Source organism: Thalassophryne amazonica, chromosome 9, assembly GCF_902500255.1.
Source record: "Thalassophryne amazonica chromosome 9, fThaAma1.1, whole genome shotgun sequence".
NCBI classification, from domain to species: Eukaryota; Metazoa; Chordata; class Actinopteri; order Batrachoidiformes; family Batrachoididae; genus Thalassophryne; species Thalassophryne amazonica.
The window spans coordinates 93,876,736-93,898,056 of record NC_047111.1 but is presented as its reverse complement, the minus strand read 5'-3'; the positions used below and the strand labels follow the sequence as shown (position 1 = coordinate 93,898,056).

Genomic DNA, 21,321 nt, shown 5'->3' with positions numbered 1-21,321 from the left:
CCACACTGCCTCATCAAACCCTCACACACTTAATGTGGTGGTTCATCTGCACCACGAGATGGAGAGAGAGAGTGAGTGTGAGTGTGTGTATTACTGAAAGGCAACAGGGCAGTGGATTTCTTTGATTTGCTGGGGTGCAGTGTTGGCATAATTATTTCATGATGTGCTGACAGAACATGGAGAAAATGTGCAAATAAGCATTTCCAAGTCAATTTCAACTACAGTAAAATTCACCTAAACCGTCATCAGATAGATCGGATACCGACACTCACAGGACAAACGTAAAAGTCCCATTGCCTTGTATGGTTTTCCATGTAATAAACACTGTATATACCAGATTTTGTATAACTTCCCATCCCATCGCAATGTATTCCCATTAAAAACCCCTCACATGTACCAGACAGAGCAGTCTGGGTGTGCCCAGTTGCAACAGAGCTACGAAATTAAGTTCGGCACTGACACTAGCCAAGTCGAGGAAAGTATACGGGAAATACGGGTGTTTATTTTTTCAAACCGTGCTCAGACCGAGCACCTAAATGGAGCAGGTCTTTATTCAAGGCCGGCGATTATTAACAAAATGCTGCTTGCTGCCTGCATTGTAAAATGGTGCTAAGTGTCACACATATCCCTGGGTGTGATGAACCAAAGACAACTGCTTTAGATCAGAGCCCTGTACATGGCTGCAAACCTTCTCTCCATAGCAAGTGAAGTCACTTTGCAGTTTCACTCTTTCCTCTCGTCATATTTTCAAACATTTTTGCGGTGCACACGCCAATTACATTTTGGTCATGGATCAAATAGAGGAACTTTTGGTAGAAAAGTCCGCAAATATGACCAACTGTACAACACGGAGTGTAAAAACTACAAAGACACTCAAATGACCTGAAATTCATGGAGGAAAATTTGCTCGTAGCATAACGTTGGTTTGGAGGTTGATGATTGTATAAAGAAATGGAGCTCATTGAGGGACAAATTGATCCAGAAATAGCTACTGTTCCTGTGATAAACTGCATTAAGACATGACAGAAAACTTTAAGGGTGATTCTTTAACTACGGGCACTATTGGCCTTGTAAATGTAATTTCCACCACACCATTGCCTTACAATATAAAGCGCCTTGGGGCAACTGTTTGTTGTGATTTGGCGCTATATACATGTGCTCTGATGTCACTGTTTATCTCCATAGAAACTACCCAAACAATCTTTCATACAAACTGTTTAAAGGGACATTACAGTGTTGTGGTGGAAATTACGGCAATAGTGTGGGACAACTACATTTTGTTTAAAAAAATCACAACAGTTGTATGACATTGAATACCCAAATTATGTTTCGATTATTTTACTGATATTTTATTCCGAGATATTTTAAAACATTAGAAAATACGTTTCTTTACCATTCATTTTTATCATTGAAGATCAAAGGTCTGGGTGTGGGACAAGCACAAAACGGCAATATTTGCATATAATGATGCTGAAAAAAAGGTAAAAAAGTCATCATAGACTACTAGAACAAATTTCTTAACACACTTTCATTGTAAAGATAACTATAAAAGTGTGAAATTTCCCCTTTTTTCTGTTTTTCATACAATATGATCAAAGGACATAATAAGTGCCCGTAGTCTAAGAATCACCCTTAAATGGGTCATGTGCACGTCGACACATGGCCACGGAGTTATGGGGTTGTATTAGCAAAAATCAGGCTTCAGGATTTTAAGGTAGCCGTCCACAGCAGACTTAAACAAAAGAGTGTCTTGACCAAAATGTAGTCTTTTTAATGCACATAATGCCTGGCTCTTATTTAAGGCAGGCATTTATTTTTTTCAAAGTTTTGACCCAGCCATTAAATGAGGCAGGTCCCGATTCAAGGTCAGGCACTTAATCAAGGAAATATGTAAGCCTAATTGGTGCTGGGGATTCCCCGTAGGTCGTTCAGCACCTCCTGACTGTAACTAATCTATTACATGCAAAACAGACTTTGTCCATTTTATACATATAGGGAATTTTGTCCGTTTTATACATATAGTGGATTTTGTCCATTTACACATATAGCAAATATTGTATTTTAATGGACAAAATTCGCTGGTCCACCTGAATCCATTATGCAAGTTTTGCTGTACACACAAGACAGCTGAAGAAAGCTGCTGAATTCCAGTAAAAGTGGTATGTGAGTGAAGGTCAATTCCAAAATTGCCCCAAAAGATCATTGGGGGTCAAATGTCAAAATACTGATTCTCCCCACCACCACCACCACCCCCACACACACTTATGTATATGTGTTCTGGAATTGCCCAGGGAAAGTCAGATTTACCAAAGGTCAATCATTGGGGTCAAGGTCATTAGGATCAAAAATTAACATTTAGGTTTTTCACTCCAGTTTTCACTTTGCACAACACTTGACACACGTATCAATCAATATTTATTTTTAAAGCCCTTTATAGCAGCCAGATGGTGTCCAAAGTGCTTTACAGTAAATTCAAAGATCAATAATTCACAAAAATAAATGTATGGATGTAGGTTCCTGAACTGCCTAACAAGCTCAGTCAAAGGTCAGTCACTGAAGCCAAGGTCATGACTGCCTCTTTGTTTGTTGACCTAATCCTCCCACATCAGTTTACTGATTTCTACCAAACTTGGAATGTCAGTGAAGGTTGCCCCATATTGCCCTTAAACAATTCATTTTGGCAAGGTCAAGGTTAAGGAATTTAAGTTTCAACCAGATTTGGATGAAATATAGCACAGACAGCCAGAGGTCAGTCATTTAGGTGAAGGTCAAGATCACTGGGACCAAATGTCAGGCAGCTGTAGCCCTGACATTGTTCATGCACACGGGTATGATAACTAAGTTATTTGAAAATCACAACAATCAATTGTCTGTCAGGATACAAATTCAACTTTGGAAAACTTGAGGAAACTTGCAGACTGAACAACAGCAGAATGACACAGCTGACAACGAACAACAATCGAGGCCAGTCACCTGTAGGCAGTGCTATTCTATTTCACTATCTCTTACCCGACTTCAGGTGCCTGACACGGTTGTTTCACAAGGAAACAATGCATTTTTAATCACATCAGCATACAGAAGCCAGTGGAATAATAAACTAGAACGGACACTCAGAGAGTGCAACACCCTCACTTTACATATTGAACACTGATTCATACTGATACTTTGTGATTCAGTGTCACCATAATATGTGGTTGTGGGTCACTTTCACATTTGATTTTAAGGTTGACCTTTCAAGGTGACCCATTGTCAAAGGTCATGACAAAAGATGATAGGTGATGTCTAACCATAGATGTATTCTTCTAAACGACCATTCACAGCCCCCATGGAACCCCACCCTAGAGCCGCCTGTGCATGTGGGAATAAAGCTGCGTGGGTCATTTTTCTGTGAGCAGCGTGGGTCAGGGACGACATAGCAAAGTGCCACATCACCCTCATCTTACTCATTATCTCATATTTGACATCAAAATTATCTTATTTGAAAACTTCCTAAGCTCAGAAACAAGAAAGGAACAAATAATGGCAGAAAATTCCTGTGATACCTGAACAGACGTGCAGAAATGCCAGCAGACAATAAAGTCCCGTGGAGCAGGCAGGCATCATTCAAGCAGCTGGAAACGCAGGAATCCGCCGTTACAGATGCGCTTCGATCCAAATTTGAGACAACTTAAACTGATTGGAGATCAGCGGCGGCGAGTCCAGATGATACTGCTCAGAATGAAAAAGTGGATTATCTCTCATTAAAGTTCATCGCTGGCGCGTATTAATCCACTTCTGCTCCAGTGCAGAACTCCCCACTTCCACACGCCGAGAACTTGGCCGGATTCATCTGTGATCTGTTAAAAGTCCCCGCTTCGGAGAAGCTTTTCCTCAATAGTCGTCCGGCAGATAGCCCTCTTTGAGTGCTTTCAGGGTTTTTTTTTTTTCTGTTCTGTTCTTTTCTCGTTTTTGGGTCAGGTTGGCGCTGCGCGTTGGATGAAGGCGCCGCGCGTCTGTGCGAACTGGAGCTGCTGGTTTTGGCTTTTCTCTCCACTCAAGTCAGAGAGGATTTTTTGTGCTGCGGGAGATTCCTGCGAGTCAGGAACCATTTAACCACATGGGTTCTCAACACCAGGCTCCAGCAGCCCTGCGCGTCACGCTCACTCTCTAGTGAAGAAAACCACAGAAAAAGAATCAAAACTAAAGAGATGACACGTTGGAAACACATTTGAATGAGAGGTCATTGAAATATATATCAGAGGCAATAAGTCAGTGGTGCACACGCCAAGCTTTAACTGTTTTGCAAATGTTTATTACTGTAATCAAAAAGGTCCAAAATCCCTCACATATGTCCAACATATATTACATTTGAATCATTTTATATAGATGTACTTTCACTGTGTCTTCTTGAAAACACAAAGAGTCCCAGCCCAGTTCTACAGGGGGGGGACGACTCATTATATGTAACTTTATCCACACTGCGGCATCTTTGCGCTTCTTCTATTGACGGCAAAAATCAATTTTGTATCCATACGACCTCTGGCGAGGCGCACGTGACATTTTAAGTGCATTACAAAGTAAATGATTAAAGCCTGATGTCTTAATGTCAACATATTACAGTGATAATCTTGTAACTTGACAGACAGTTGATGTGAATTAACATAATTTATTAAATGAGACTGGATAATCCACTTTTCAGTTTATAGTTCTTTTTGTGGCATCTGAGAACCCCAGAAAGCCCCTTTGTTGTCTGAGCATGTTCGCGCTCCCCCTACTGTTCACAGGGCCACAGTACAGCCAGGAACCGCTGTAGAAATAATAATAATGATAATAATACTTGTGATAGATAGATAGATAGATAGATAGATAGATAGATAGATAGATAGATAGATAGATAGATAGATAGATAGATAGATAGATAGATAGATAGATAGATAGATAGATAGATAGATAGATAGATAGATAGATAGATAGATAGATAGATAGATAGAACTTTATTCTCATTGTGTACACAATGAAACTTCATTTTAGCAGCATCTCTTCAGCAAATCATAAAAACAACATACCATAAAAAGAGCAACATATCACATCCAACCACGCAGAACTAGATAAACGTGACAGACATACGTAATAACAATTATTATAATTAATATTATTGTGTTGTTGCTGTTAGCAGCAATTATACTAAAAGTATAATTGCTTTACTTAAAAAAATGAGGAAATCGTAACTCAACTTGTCAGGTTTTAGAGTGTACTATTATTATTATTATTATTATTATTATTATTATTATTATTATCATTGTGAGCCTTGATTGGAGTAAGTCGGAATAGAAAATGAATGACTGAATTAATGAATAACTGTTATTGCAAGTGGTGCTGGTAGTAGTAATAGTAGTATTACAACAGCTAGAGACAAAGAAATATATAGTATGTTTATTAAAATTAGTAATATTAGTATTAGTAGTTGTAGGTGCAGTAGTATTGTTATAGGTATGATAGCTTGAAACAAAGAAACTGAAATATATAGTATGTTTATTAAAATGAGTAATATTAGTATTAGTAGTTGTAGGTGCAGTAGTATTGTTATAAGTATGATAGCTTGAAACAAAGAAACTGAAATATATAGTATGTTTATTAAAATTAGTAATATTAGTATTAGTAGTTGTAGGTGCAGTAACATTGTTGTAGGTATGATTGCTTGAAACAAAGAAATTGAAATATATTGTATGTTTATTAAAATGAGTAATATTAGTATTAGTAGTTGTAGGTGCAGTAACATTGTTGTAGGTATGATAGCTTGAAACAAATAAATTGAAATATATAGTATGTTTATTAAAATGAGTAATATTAGTATTAGTAGTTGTAGGTGCAGTAGTATTGTTGTAGGTATGATAGCTTGAAACAAAGAAATTCAAATATATAGTATGTTTAGAACCTCCATGACCAGTAAAAGATCAAGGACCAAGACGTCGCCCGGTATGGCGGAGCCGGGGTCCCACCCTGGAGCCAGGCCTGGGGTTGGAGCTCGCGCGCGAACGCCTGGTGGTCGGGCCTTAGCCCATGGGGCCCGGCCGGGCTCAGCCCGAAAGAGCAACGTGGGCCCGCCCTCCTGTGGGTTCACCACCTGCAGATGGGGCCATGGGGGTCGGGTGCAGAGAGGATTGGGTGGCGGTCGAGGGCGGGTGGCCCGGCGGCCCGGTCCATGCTCACAGCCCCTGGCTGTTGGGACGTGGAATGTCACCTTGCTAGGGGGGAAGGAGCCTGAGCTTGTGCGGGAGGTTGAGAGATACCGACTAGAGATAGTCGGGCTCACCTCCACGCACAGCTTGGGCTCTGGTATCCAACTCCTGGAGAGGGGCTGGACGCTTCATTTTTCTGGCGACACCCACGGGGAGAGGCGGAGAGCTGGGGTCGCATTGCTTATTGCTCCCCAGCTCAGTCGCCAAGTGTTGGAGTTCACTCCGGTGAACAAGAGGGTCGCGTCCCTACGCCTTCGGGTCGGGGACAGGTCTCTCACCGTTGTCTTGGCCTACGGGCCGAGCAGCAGTGCAGAGTACCCGACCTTCCTGGAGTCCCTGGGAGGGGTCCTAGATAGCGCTCCGACTGGGGACTCCATTGTTCTCCTGGGGGATTTCAATGCCCACGTGGGCGGCGACAGTGAGACCTGGAGGTGGGTGATCGGGCAGCACGGCCTCCCCGATCTGAACCCAAGTGGTGTTCAGTTGTCGGACTTCTGTGCTAGTCACAGTTTGTCCATCATGAACACCATGTTCGAGCACAAGGGTGTCCATAAGTGCACGTGGTACCAGGACACCCTGAGCCGGAGGTCGATGATCGACTTTGTAGTCGTATCATCTGACCTTCGGCCACGTGTCTCGGACACTCGAGTGAAGAGAGGGGCAGAGCTGTTGACTGATCACCACCTGGTGGTGAGTTGGATCCGCTGGGAGGGTAGGAAGCCGGTCAGACCTGGCAGGCCCAAACGTATCGTGAGGGTCTGCTGGGAACGACTGGCGGAACCCTCTGTCAGGGAGGTCTTCAACTCCCACCTCCGGGAGAGCTTCTTCCAGATCCTGGGGGAGGTTGGAGACATGGAGTCCGAGTGGACCATGTTCTCCACCTCCATTGTCGATGCGGCTGCTCATAGCTGTGGTCGCAAGGTCTCTGGTGCCTGTCGCAGTGGCAATCCCCGAACCCGGTGGTGGACACCGGAAGTAAGGGATGCCATCAAGCTGATGAAGGAGTCCTACTTATCTTTGTTGGTAGGTGGGACCCCAGAGGCAACTGACAGGTACCGGCAGGCCAAGCGTGCCACAGCCCGTGCGGTCGCAGAGGCAAAAACTTGGGTCTGGGAGGAGTTCGGGGAGGCTATGGAGGAGGACTATCGGTCGGCCTCGAAGAGATTCTGGCAAACCGTCCGACGCCTCAGGAGGTGGAGGCAGCTCTCCACCAGCACTGTTTACGGTGCGGGTGGTGAGCTGTTGATCCTGACTGGGGATGTTGTCGAGCGGTGGAAGGAGTACTTCGAGGATCTCCTCAATCGCATCGTCACGTCTTCCGAAGAGGAAGCAGAGACTGGGGACTCAGAGGCGGACTCATCCATTACCCAGGCAGAAGTCACCGAGGTGGTTAGAAAGCTCCTCGGTGGCAAGGCTCCTGGGGTGGATGAAATCCGTCCTGAGTACCTTAAGTCTTTGGATGTTGTGGGGCTGTCTTGGCTGACACGCCTCTGCAACATCGCGTGGCGATCAGGGCCAGTGCCTCTGGATTGGCAGAACGGGGTGGTGGTCCCTCTGTTTAAGAAGGGGGACCGGAGGGTGTGTTCCAACTATAGGGGGATCACACTCCTCAGCCTCCCCGGTAAGGTCTATTCCAGAGTACTGGAGAGGAGAATTCGACCGATGGTCGAACCTCGGATTCAGGAGGAGCAGTGTGGTTTTCGTCCTGGTCGCGGCACACTGGATCAGCTTTACATGCTCCATCAGGTGCTCGAGGGTTCATGGGAGTTTGCCCAACCAGTCCACATGTGTTTTGTGGATCTGGAGAAGGCGTTCGACCGTGTCCCTCAGGGCACCCTGTGGGGAGTGCTCCGGGAGTATGGGGTCCGGGATCCTTTGCTAAGGGGTATCCGGTCCCTGTACGACCGCAGCAGGAGCTTGGTTCGCATTGCGGGTAGTAAGTCAAACCTGTTTCCAGTGCATGTTGGCCTCCACCAGGGCTGTCCTTTGTCACCAGTTCTGTTCATTATTTTTATGGACAGAATTTCTAGGCGCAGCCAGGGTGTAGAGGGGGTCTGGTTTGGGAACCACAGAATCTCGTCTCTGCTGTTTGCGGACAATGTGGTTCTGTTGGCTTCGTCAAATCAGGACCTTCAGCATGCACTGGGGCGGTTTGCAGCCGAGTGTGAAGCGTCCGGGATGAAAATCAGCACCTCCAAATCCGAGGCCATGGTTCTCGACCGGAAAAAGGTGCTTTGCCCTCTTCAGGTCGGTGGAGTGTCCTTGCCTCAAGTGGAGGAGTTTAAGTATCTCGGGGTCTTGTTCACGAGTGAAGGACGGATGGAGCGTGAGATCGATAGATGGATCGGTGCAGCATCTGCAGTGATGCGGTCGCTGTATCGGACCGTCATGGTGAAGAGAGAGCTGAGTAGGGGGGTAAAGCTCTTGATTTACCGATCGATCTACGTTCCGATCCTCACCTATGGTCGAGCCGAGATGAGTTTCCTCCGCAGGGTGGCTGGGCACTCCCTTAGAGATAGGGCGACGAGCTCGGTCACTCGGGAGGAGCTCGGAGTCGAGACGCTGCTCCTCCATGTCGAAAGGAGTCAGTTGAGGTGGCTCGGACATCTTTTCCGGATGCCCCCTGGACGCCTCACTGGAGAGGTGTTCCGGGCACGTCCCACTGGGAGGAGGCCCCGGGGAAGACCCAGGACACGCTGGAGGGACTACATCTCTTGGCTGGCTTGGGAACGCCGTGGGGTTCCCCCGGAGGAGCTTGGGGAGGTGTGTGTGGATCGGGAGGTCTGGGCGGCTTTGCTTGAGCTGCTGCCCCCGTGACCCGACTCCAGATAAAGCGGAAGAAAATGGATGGATGGATGGATGGATGGATGGATGGATGGATGGATGGATGGATGGATGGATGGATGGATGGATGGATGGATGGATGGATGGATGGATGGATGGATGGATGGATGGATGGATGGATGGATGGATGGATAGTATGTTTATTAAAATGAGTAATATTAGTATTAGTAGTTGTAGGTGCAGTAGTATTGTAGTAGGTATGATAGCTTGAAACAAAGAAATTAAAATATATTGTATGTTTATTAAAATTAGTAATGCTAGTATTAGTAGTTGTAGGTGCAGTAGTATTGTTGTAGGTATGACAGCTTGAAACAAAGAAATTCAAATATATAGTATGTTTGTTGAAATTTGTAAAATCAGTTATAGTAGTCGTAGTAGTAGTAGTATTTGCAATGAAAGGTCAAATCTACACTCCTAATACCACTAGCAATGGAAATAAAATTAGATTATGAGATAGACAGACAGAAGCGTTCAGATGCAAAACACAGTAACTCCATTTTTAATGAAATACACAGATTTTGTCCCATTTGTGTTGTGTTGCATTTAGCATGCAATTTGGTTCTACTTACCATTCAAATTTGGTTCCATATGTTTTGTACCATTGCATGCTGCAAACTCTGCCCACTCACACACTAGTGGGGGCAACATTTTAGCTAAACATGGCAGAGTTTGTTTTGCTGACGGATGTTGATTTGAATGAGCTAATTGACTGTGCTAATTCTTCTAACACACACAAAATAAAAACAACTGCTCTATGCCTTAAGCCACCTAGAGGCAAGAAGAGCTGTTAGGATGAAGATAGGATGAAAATCTGGACAAATTACTGACAAGGAAGTACACAGTCTTTTTATTTATTTATTTATTTATTGAAATGCACAAATCAAATGACAAGGATCTATTTTAGCCATTATATAAAACAAATAATTAATGTTTTTTCATTCTTTTCAATGGAACAAATATTTCACAAGGTGAAAGATGGAATGTTCCATCTTTCACCTCATGAAATATTCATACCATTGAACTCATAAACATTCATTATTTGTATACTGTGCACCACTGTGTGCTCAGCAAAATACAGCTGTTTGCTGTGATTTCTATTCACTTGAAGTACAACCCCAATTCCAATGAAGTTGGGACGTTGTGTAGAATGTAAATAAAAACAGAATACAATGGTTTGCAAATCCTCTTCAACCTATATTCAATTGAATACACCACAAAGACAAGATATTTAATGTTCAAACTGATAAACGTTTTTGTTTTGTGCAAATATTTTTTCATTTTGAAATAGATGCCTGCAACACGTTTCAGAAAAGCTGGGACAGTGGTATGTTTACCACTGTGTTACATCACCTTTCCTACTAACAATACTCAATAAGTGTTTGGGAACTAAGGACACTAATTGTTGAAGCTTTGTAGGTGGAATTCTTTCCCATTCTTGCTTGATGTACGACTTCAGTTGTTCAACAGTCCAGGGTCTCCGTTGTCATATTTTGCGCTTCGTAATGCGCCACATATTTTCAATGGGCGACAGGTCTGGACTGCAGGCAGGCCAGTCTAGTACCTGCACTCTTTTACTACAAAGCCACGCTGTTGTAACACGTGAAGAATGTGGCTTGGCATTGTCTTGAAGAAATAAGCAGGGACATCCCTGAAAAAGACGTTGCTTGGATGGCAGCATGTGTTGCTCCAAAACCTGGATGTACCTTTCACTATTGATGGTGCCATCACAGATGTGTAAGTTGCCCATGACATGGGCAATAACACACCCCCATACCATCACAGATGCTGGCTTTTGAACTTTGCGCTGGTAACAATTTGAATGGTCGTTTTCCTCTTTTGTCCGCAGGACACAACGTCCATGATTTCCAAAAACAATTTGAAATGTAGTCTCATCAGACCACAGCACACTTTTCTATTTTGCATCTGTCCATTTCAAATGAGTGTGGGCCCAGAGAAGGCGGTGGCATTTCTGGATATTGTTGATGAATGGCTTTCGCTTTGCATGGAAGAGTTTTAACTTGCAACTGTAGATGTAGCGATGAACTGTGTTAACTGACAATGGTTTTGTGAAGTGTTCCTGAGCCCACGCGGTCAGATCCTTTACACAATGATGTTGGTTTTTAATGCAGTGCCGCCTGAGGGATCGAATATCACAGGCATTCAATGTTGGTTTTCAGGCTTGTCACTTACGTGTAGAAAGTTCTCCAGATTCTCTGAATCTTCAGATTATATTATGGACTGTAGATGATGGAATCCCTAAATTCCTTGCAACTGAACATTGAGAAACATTGTTCTTAAACTGTTTGGCTATTTTTTCATGCAGTTGTACACAAAGTGGTGATCTTCACCCCATCTTTGCTTGTGAACAGCTGAAACCTTTGAGGATGTTCCTGTTGTGTGGGCCGCTGAAGAGGAGTTACTGCTGGCCCACCACCACAAGATGGCGCCCTGCTTGAAGTGCGGGCTTCAAGCATGAGAGGGCGTCGGAGCGACCAGGAGTGACAGCTGTCACTCATCATCCGTACCAGCTGTCACTCATCCACTACTCATCACCACCCCCATAAAGACCGGACTGCAACTCCACCTCCCCGCCGAGAAATCAACTACCAATCAGGTAATTTTCTCTGCTGACTCGAACGTCGAATAATAATCTGAACTTCTTTTGCAGCCGTTTTCCTGGTGTTTACCTTATCTGTGGGATTGGCATTTGGTGTGACAGCGACGGCTTTGCCTCACACCCCAGACCAGATAAGTGGTTAATCAGGAGCTACACGAGTGTGTGATTGGAGGTGGAGGTGCTCCCTCCTTACTGCATACAGACTGTGGGATTTCTGAGTGTGCGTCCTCACACTCATCTGGACTGTCTTTGTTCTCTGCCAGCAGTACCGGGTCTGACTGCTGAAGACAGCGGCCACCTGGGGCGCAGGGCTTGGCGGCTCCGGTGTTCTTCAGCTCCGTTGGTGGTGGAAGCTGTGTGGATCCAGCTTCTCTCTCGCCAGGCATCTTCTATCGTCGAGCCTGCCCACACGTCACCTGGTGTATGACTGACAGTCACTATATTGTTATTGTCTGTACATCGTTGTGTGATTCACAACATTAAATTGTTACTTTTTGGCTTATCCATTGTCCGTTCGTTAACGCCCCCTGTTGTGGGTCCGTGTCACGTCACTTTCACAACAGTTCCTTTTATACCCAATCATGACACTCACAATAGTGTCCTCAGTTCCCAAATGCTTATTGAGCGTTGTTAGAAGGAAAGGTGATGTAACACAGTGGTAAACATACCACTGTCCCAGCTTTTTTGAAATGTGTTGCAGGCATCCATTTCAAAATGTGCAAATATTTGCACAAAAACAATCAAGTTTATCAGTTTGAACATTAAATATCTTGTCTTTGTGGTGAATTCAATTGAATATAGGTTGAAGATGATTTGCAAATCATTGTATTCTGTTTTTATTTACATTTTACACAACATCCCAACTTTATTGGAATTGGGGTTGTAAGATCATGCTGCTCTGCTTCATTTACATGTACTATCTACATGTTTATAACAACAAAGTTGTATTTACCGTTGTCATTATTTGCTGAAAATGCCCTGAATGACTGCCATAATACTGCCATATATTTCAATGTGGATGCAGAATTCTAATAGATGCATAATTAGTTATGATGAATGAGGCTGCCTGAAAGTGGAGCGCTGGCTGGATATGCATCTGTGCCCACAACATAACAACAGGTGCAGTGCCGGCCCACAGCAAAATGCATCGTTTGTAAATTAGACCCAGAATTTCACAATTGGTTGGAATCCAGTGCATCTAGCGTATCAGTATTTCCAGGAGCAGATGGTGGAAAATGGACACAAAGACACATGTCTTCACAGCAGCACAACACACAGAACAGTTTCACGGATATGTGCCAGCGACTGGCACCTGTTTTTATTTTTTATTTATTATTTCCCTCATTGGAATCCAGTAGCTTAGGGGCCACTCAAGAAAATAGATCCAAAGAGCACAAATGCCAATCTGAGCAATATTGATAAAACAACAAATAATGTGAGGCAGCCACACACCATCCTTCCAGATTAGTGAGTGCTGAATGGTCTGACTGTGTGAAATATAATTCACAACATCACTGTTGAAATAATCTTTGCTCACTGCCCGAGTAATACTGTATATAAAATAGTCACTGAACAGATGAAGGGAGTGTGAAATGTTTTCCAGTTGACTCTGAAGGAGTAATGCCAGAACACTGGAATTTAGACTGGATTTATTTAATGAATTCCCATAACTCACTTCGTATGATATACAACGTCTATATTTTGTGTATATTCTCTATGTATTTCTACAAGTAGTCACCATGTAAGTTTCACATATAACATTCAGAAATATGTTAGGTTTGTGGTTAGAATAATAAAACATATAAAGAAAGTGAATTTCTACTTCTTTTTTTCAAATTCCTGAATAAAAAATCTGCCGTTTTGCTTATGCTGATGTTATCACTGTTAGCTAGCTGAGAAATATGTGGGATATATGCAAATTTTTGTGCATTATTTTCTGGTTTTTGTTTTGTTTGTTTTTTCAACAAAGACATGCAAAAAATATCAAAAATTAAAATATTACAAATTACATGTTCAAAAAGGAGCAGGAAGACGTTTTCACTTATTTCATCCTACCCCCTTTTTCATGTCATCATCATAATTCAATACAATTCAATACCCAACAATATGAATACAGTCCCTATATGCAACCAATACAAAAACACTATGAACATCCTACTTCCTATTTAATGGTAATATACATATCTACAAAGTCCCAAACTATATACAAGACATACAATAGCTCTATCAACACAGTTAACACCCATTCTCCTCCACATTCCTCAAGTAAACAAAAAATGTATTTGTTTTTAAACAGATGAATATTTATAAAGTGTTTTCTACAGCTTTTTGCATGTTTTAAACATAACTAGTCATAAATCAGTTTATGGAGTTCCCAAAACATTACACAATGGCAGAATGCCTTATGAAGGTGTGCCTGAAGGAAAGTAATTCAAGTTTGATGGCTTATAATGGTAGATATGAGATAGTTGTGAGATAATTGTGTTGGTCACTTTCAACTGATGCGTGATTATTTTAAGCTATCGAAGTGAAACTAGTATGTTTCACAATTATCTCTGCTTAAAGACATTAACATGGAATTATTTTCCTGGTATGGGAATAATCATTTACTTATTGACTGTCACTACAATTGCACAATTACACTGCAGTTTCATATGTGCAGAATCACCTTTAATGTAACACATACACATAGTCACTGGTAAAAAAAAAAATGGCGATGATCATAGACATACAGCTGAAACAACATGCTGTTCTTGAATTACAATTTATTTTGTTTAAACGTATAGCGCCAAATCACAACAAAGCTGCCTCAAGGCGCTTCACACAAGTAAGGTCTAAACTTACCAACCCCTAGAGCAAATACACATTGGCAACAGTGGTAAAAATAATATTGAGGAAGAAACCTCAAGTAGACCAGACTCAAAGAGGTGACCCACTGCATAGGCCTTTCTACCAAAAAGGTTTACAATTCAGAACACAACACAACAACAATTCACGAGAGTCCATGCAGGTGTCCAGTCCACCTTCGGGGGGGGGGGTTAACCCCCAAAACATGAATCAGCGGCAAATCGTGAATTATCCGCAAACCATTGATTGCAAAACGTGAATACTGAAAAAATATCTCCCAAAACGTCAATGCGGGTCTCATAAAACGAGAATACCATTCATGATATGTAAGATTTTTTCAGTTTAAGTAGTTTATGGCTTTCAGTTTATGGGTCAATTACCGTAGTAAATCGTGATTGCAAACCCTATCACCATTTTCTTTTTTTGGGGGGGGGGGGGGGGGGCATCACTACAGCCTGAGGAGGTGATCTGAGCAGCTATCACTTCTGGTGTGAAGCGCCCGGTCCCCCTGGGTGTGTCCCGCTGGGTGTGTCCCGCTCCACTCCGGGGACAATGTCAGGTAAGGAGTTTGACTGGGACAGTCCACCTGTCAAAGTCACAGAGGACAGAATCTCCCTCTCCGGTAAACAGCTCAATAACCTTAAGAGAAATGTTGTAGAAAAACAAACAACACTAGTTTGTAACCTCAGGAAGGTAGACAACTAACTACATCCTTATTTTTATCCATATGAGCCGTCATCTGAGCTGGAAAAATAATATTGCCCTGAACAAGCAGGCGGCGGAGAAACTGAAGCGTAGGGACCGTCTACAAAGTGCAAAAACAAGACACCAGAAACATATTCAATAAATTCAGGAGTGGTGTCAGCAAATTCACTGAACACAGTTGTCTCCTGTTGGTTATACTACAGAACTCAGTTTGGAAAAAATGTCATTGTGAAAACTTTGGAGAATTTTTTATTGCTTAAATTTTCATTAGTGTCCATGTTATATGTTGCAGTGACACAAAATTTACTGCGCACATCACTGGGGTCCTGCTGGTTATACAACAGCACTCAGTTTGGAAAAATGTGCAAAAATTGAATTTTAGTGTGCAGTGAATTTGGTGACACCACACATGAATTTATTAAATATTTTTCAGGTGTCTTGTTTTTGCACTTTTTACACGGCCCCTAAGCTTCCGTTTCTCCGCCGCCTGCTCGTTCAGGTCAATATTATTTTTCCAGCTCAGATGAAAGTCACAGGTACACAGCATCAAGTGCAGGTGCAATGGCATAGTCCTCACACAATTTTTAGAACACTGTCAACTTTGACTGATATATGGACACTTTGTGAAAGCTACGCGCATACTTGAAGCGGGTTCAACCTGGAAAAGTCATCATTCTTCAGCATGAGAATGCAAAGTTTACAAGATGTTACAGTCCTGGATCTTGCACCCTCTGACTTTTTCCTTTTTCTCAAACTGAAAGAACACTGAAGGGACACTATTACACTAATGAAGTAGAGGTACAAGCAGCTGTGCATCAACACCCGATTTCTTCACAGGCAGGATGCAAGACCTTCTCCGATATTGGTGGTAGTGTGTGGAAATGGAAGGTGAGTATGTGGAAAAGTAATGACACTGCTTGATGCAGAACATTCCAAGCTTTAAGCTTTAAGCAATCCATGTGAGTATGTGCTTGTTACTGGCATAATCATGTCGGAGGCAGAACTTTTCAGCTGACCCTCAAACATCTTACCCCTTCTTCAAGAAGCCAATGTCTGTTCATCTACGGGGAAGGTTTTCTACAATTCAGTGAGTCTTTTTTTTATCAGAACAATGCCCCATGCAGCTCACAGGTTGGTGCTTCCATGGTTGTGGTGTGTGACTGTAGTATCTAGCTGGATACTGTCCTGATTTTGCAACATCTGCTTTTCATTTGTTTACAAACATAAAGAAAAAAATTACGCGGAACAAGTATCGTACTGATGGTAACATACCAACCCAGTCTCACAGCAAGTCATGATTCAGCAGTGCAAAAATACATTAATCTATTGGTTCGTGATATTGTGAAGAAAAGCACCTCATTTTCGTCAAGGCAGCACTAATTCATTCTAAGTCATTCCGTGATGGCTGCATGAAATTAAAAGTGAAACGGGGGTCAGGCATGGTTATGGTTAGAGTGGGGGGAAGGAGTAGGACTAGGTTATGGTTAAGGTTAGGGTCGGGGGTAGGAGTAGGATTAGTAATACTGAGTTTTAAAAAATCCCATCACGAAAATTTGACAAAAAAAAGTGAGACTGGGCTGAACATACTGTACATCTGTCGCTGCCAATGATTTTGAACATGAACCCTCTGGGGTCCGAGGGCATTTTTTGGAAAGTTCACTCGCCTGGTATAAATGTTTTATTATTGCTGTTAACAGCTCTCCCTACATCCTGCAGTCAAGTTTTATGTCTCTTTTTTCAGAACAACCTGTGCTTTCATAATATATATGCTTTTGTTGTGTTTTATAAGTGTAATAAAGGTTTACAATCAAAAATAAGGAAGGAAGTAAAGCGGAAAATAATTTTCCACACACATTTATTCAAAACACACAGCAAACTATAATAAACAACTATTTTGACACTTTATAAAGGTAATTTGAGGTCTTGTGTGAAAGACTGTACAACAAAAAGGTTCAAACAATAAACACAAATGCACATTTTGAATAATATATACAAAATGGTATATGTGGGGGGGGGGGGGTATCTTCATGGTAAAAGCAACAGAGTTATCCAGTAACATTCACATGTAAACTAGTGGAGCAATCCTGATAGTTACACACTCTTTGTTTGAGCATGTCAGATTGTCATCAGAGGCTCTCCATCTGCTCTGTCTGCTTTCAGTGATCGCTGTGCATAATGGCACAGGGTGCATTTGAAGCCCAATAGTATGTACTCATTGGAGCACCCAGGGGGCTATTCAAATGGACCAGCTAGAAGTAGGTAGTAGTAGATGGTGAACCAATTCCGACTGGACACTCACATTGTCATCACACAGCTTCTATGAGGAGTACAAAGATGGCTGATGGGTGGCTCAAAAGTCTGCGGAGTTAACGTTTCAGCAAAAAAAAGTAAGTTTCTATCTCATTAAAAAGTTATTTATAATTTCGTAAAGCTTGGTCTTCACTGTCGTATACAACGGCGTCGGGCCCAGAAGGTTAATGCTTATGCACCAAAGAGATCCAATCACTACAACATTGTTAGAAAAAGTCATTGGACGTGAAAGACAACTATGTTAAAAAAAAACTACTCATGGTCTCATTTTGCAAGTGCATGATGGTTGGCCTATGAACTTTGCAACATATCGCTTTTCACTTCCATATTGTTACCACTTTTATTTTTCATCACCTTGATTCTCGCTCCCTCTTTGTTTGACAGCTCTGCAGCGCTTTCATTTTCCTGTACTTGTTCATCTTTGCCTGCTTATCAATGCCTCTCACACGTCACTGCAGTCGCTCAGGGTCACACAACAGGGCCAAACGAAATGAGAGACAGACAGCCTTCACCGTACACAGCACACTGGGGAGACTGATGCAACAGTCGTGGATCTCATCTCCTCGCTCTCCCTCCATATTGGCCCACTGACAGCTCCTCAGTTGGTCCTGTCAGTCGTTAGGACCGCTTCCTCTCCTATCCTTTCAACTTCTGACAATCATTTTCTCATATTTGTTTCCTACAGGACTGAAATGATTACACGTGGAATCAAAATAGGTTTTTCATCTTGCCGGAGAAAGCAGACTGATCAAACTTCGTCTTTCAACATATTAGTGCCACATATCAGATGTAAGCCAGTAAGAACTGCAAATTGGCTTGCATCAAGGAAAAATACATCTTTATATTATTCTTTAGAGATAAAAGAAAAAAAATGGAATCAGCAAGACTGTTGAGCATAAGAAAGCAGCATTTTGTGATCCTATAAGACTAAAAAAGAAATCATTCTAAAATGTTTAGCTCTGTTGTGTAGCTATACACCTCAGAGCACTTGCCCCAAAACGGCTACATTTGTACAAAGAGACTGAATGAAAAGAGAATTGAAAAAGATTGAGCTTTGATGTAGAAAGTTAGACTCAGAGTCAGGCTCAGATGCATACACAGTGAAGGCAAAATGATGGTAAGGTGTACCAATTTTTAGATGGGAGCTTTCAGCTGGCAACATGCCCCCACCATGTTTCACTGTAGGGATCTTCTCATTGTTATTATGGGGTATTGTGTGTAGACTTTTAAGGAAAAAAATGCATTTCATCTATTTTGGAATAAGGCTGTAAAATAACGTATAAACGTATAGCGCTGTGAATACTTTCTAGATGCATTGTATGAGATCTGTCCAAAAAGTAACGGACCTTTTTATTTTTCAAAAACTATATGGATTTGAATCATGTGTGCTTGCATCAGCCAAGCTTGAACCTTCATGCGCATGCGTGAGTTTCTTCACGCCTGTCGGTTGCGTCATTTGCCTGTGGGTAGGCTTTGAATGAGCACTGGTCCAGCCCCCTCATCGGATTTTCATTGTCAGGGAAATGGCTGAGTGACTGCCGCTTTGCTTCATGAAATTTTTTTTCAGAAACTGTGTAAGACAGCCAGGTGGAAACCATTCGCAAAATTCAGACGGCTTTCGGTGAAGATTCTATCGGCGTCACACAGATTAAGGACCATTACAACTGGATTAAAGATGGCCCACACCCACACTGGCCCACACCTCCGTGTTGGAAGTCTCACAGGACATGTTGTGGCATGCTCAGCTGTTACACAATTTCTCGTATACTCACTCGACTGAAAAGCCACCGAAAGTCGTCTGAATCTTCCGAATGGTTTCCAACACGGAGGTGTTTGTTGTGTGCCATGAGCGGCTCCATCCCGACGCGCGAATTCCTCTGCACGTCTTTCATTACAAAATCTCCTGTAACAGTGGAATGTGCCGCAAAAGTGCTGATGTCCACATTTTCTGCGATTTCTCTGGTAGTCACACGACGTGCCGGATCAACACAGCCTTCACTTTGGAAATGATCTGCTCGTTTCAGCCTGTCGATGGCCGCTCGGAGCGCAGCGCGCCCTCCGCCCGTGTGGGCCATCTTTAATCCGGTTGTAATGGTCCTTCATCTGTGTGACGCCGATAGAACCTTCACCGAAAGCCATCTGAATTTTGCTGGCTGTCTCACACAGTTTCTGAAAAAATTTTCATGGAGCAAAGCGTCAGTCGCTCAGCCATTTCTCTGACAATGAAAATCCGATGAGGGGGTGGACCAGTGCTCACTCAAAGCCTGCCCACAGGCGAATGACGCAACCGACAGGCGAGAAAAAACTCACGCATGTCCACGAAGGTTCAAGCTTGGCTGATGCAAGCGCACATGATTCAAATCCATATAGGTTTTGAAAAAAATAAAAAGGTCCGTTACTTTTTGGACAGACTTCGTATGTTGTGTGAAAAATGTATGTTGTTTTTTTTTAAATGCCATGAGACAAGAAATTAAAATTAAGGGTGAAAAGTTCAGTAAAGAACTTAATTTTGTTTAAGGAAAATTTAATTAAATCAAACATATCACTGTAAAAATTTGATTTGTTTTTTTTGTTTGTTTGTTTTGTTTTGTTTTTTAACCCAAATCATCAAAGGTAAATTTCTATGACCCAGAGTTGATCTCACAAGAACTTGATACTTTCCAGAAAAGTGATCTGACCAAACTTGGATACTTACCAAAAAATTATATCATCCACAGATGTTTTTTATTAGTGTAAGACTTGCTATATTTAGAAAAGACCACCCTTTTGCCCTCTTCACAGTATTTAACTGGGCTGTCACACCATGACAATTTTTTTAGCCAGCCTATGCCCACATATGAAAAATACACCACATACGCTGGCATAGTCTAATAAGTTATGGGTAAGTTTTATTTAAATTAAGAGCATGTTGAAGCACGCTACTATACAGTGTAGTATGCGAGTACGTCAAAACGTTTTAGGCATGCACTATTTTTTCAACGCATGCCAGGTTGTTGGTAAGTTACGCGATTGTTGACACATTTCTAAGTTATTCATGAGTTGAAATACATCCATTGATGCTGTCCATTGATTGGTTCAACAACTGAAAGTTGCAGTCATGCGCAATTCAGATTGTTTCAAATATTAAAACCATTCACACACAGAGTAAATACAAAGTCTTAATCTTACCTGTTTGGTTCAGTCGGATTCATCATCACAGCCTGACAAAAACATATCCACATAAAGCATTCCTCCCCTCTCCTCTCCTCCTTTCCGCTCTCTATCTCTGCTCTGACCTTCAAAGTCCCAGCTTCACCAGACTGTGAATTCTTCAAATTATGATTTGGATTAACTATGGAATTGATCAACTGGTCTCTCAATGCCATTGACACCATTTGTTTTCAACAAGGAGATCAGGGTTTGGGGACCCTGCGTGCCCTGATGGAACCTACCCAGCGGGCTTTGCTCTCGACGCCTGAGAGTATGGAGTGTGACATGTGGCTCCACTCTCTGTGAAGATGTGAGGATTCATTCATATTCGCTTTTATTGTGGGAGGTTTGGTGCTGATTGGTTTGTGCGCTGCCCTGACCCACAGGAATATTAGCAAGACGGCTGCTTCCAGAATTTTGTCCCCTCATCAATCCGACATAATTAATGAGTTGGGCAATGCTGTGTAATCTTAGACTGCGTGAACTCTTAAACACAAACGCAAAATGGATTCAATCTCGGAGCAAATCACTGCATTGCAAAGGAATGTACTGATGAGGACCAGAGAATATTCTTCATAAATATGGACTCTA

General features: G+C 42.4%; 1 protein-coding gene across 4 annotated transcripts in view; it reads right to left on the bottom strand.

Annotated features, from left to right (window-relative positions):
* LOC117517671 (roundabout homolog 1-like) overlaps positions 1 to 21,321 on the bottom strand; it is a 375,114-nt gene that overhangs the window by 295,645 nt on the left and 58,148 nt on the right. The window contains exon 1 of one of the 4 annotated variants that reach the window (XM_034178789.1): positions 3,543 to 4,106. The exons of the other annotated variants lie outside the window; for them this stretch is intronic. Coding sequence (XP_034034680.1) covers positions 3,543 to 3,603 — 61 coding nt within the window. The 5' untranslated portion in view covers positions 3,604 to 4,106. Of the gene's footprint in view, positions 1 to 3,542; positions 4,107 to 21,321 lie in introns of those variants that run through there. 4 annotated transcript variants of the gene reach the window in all.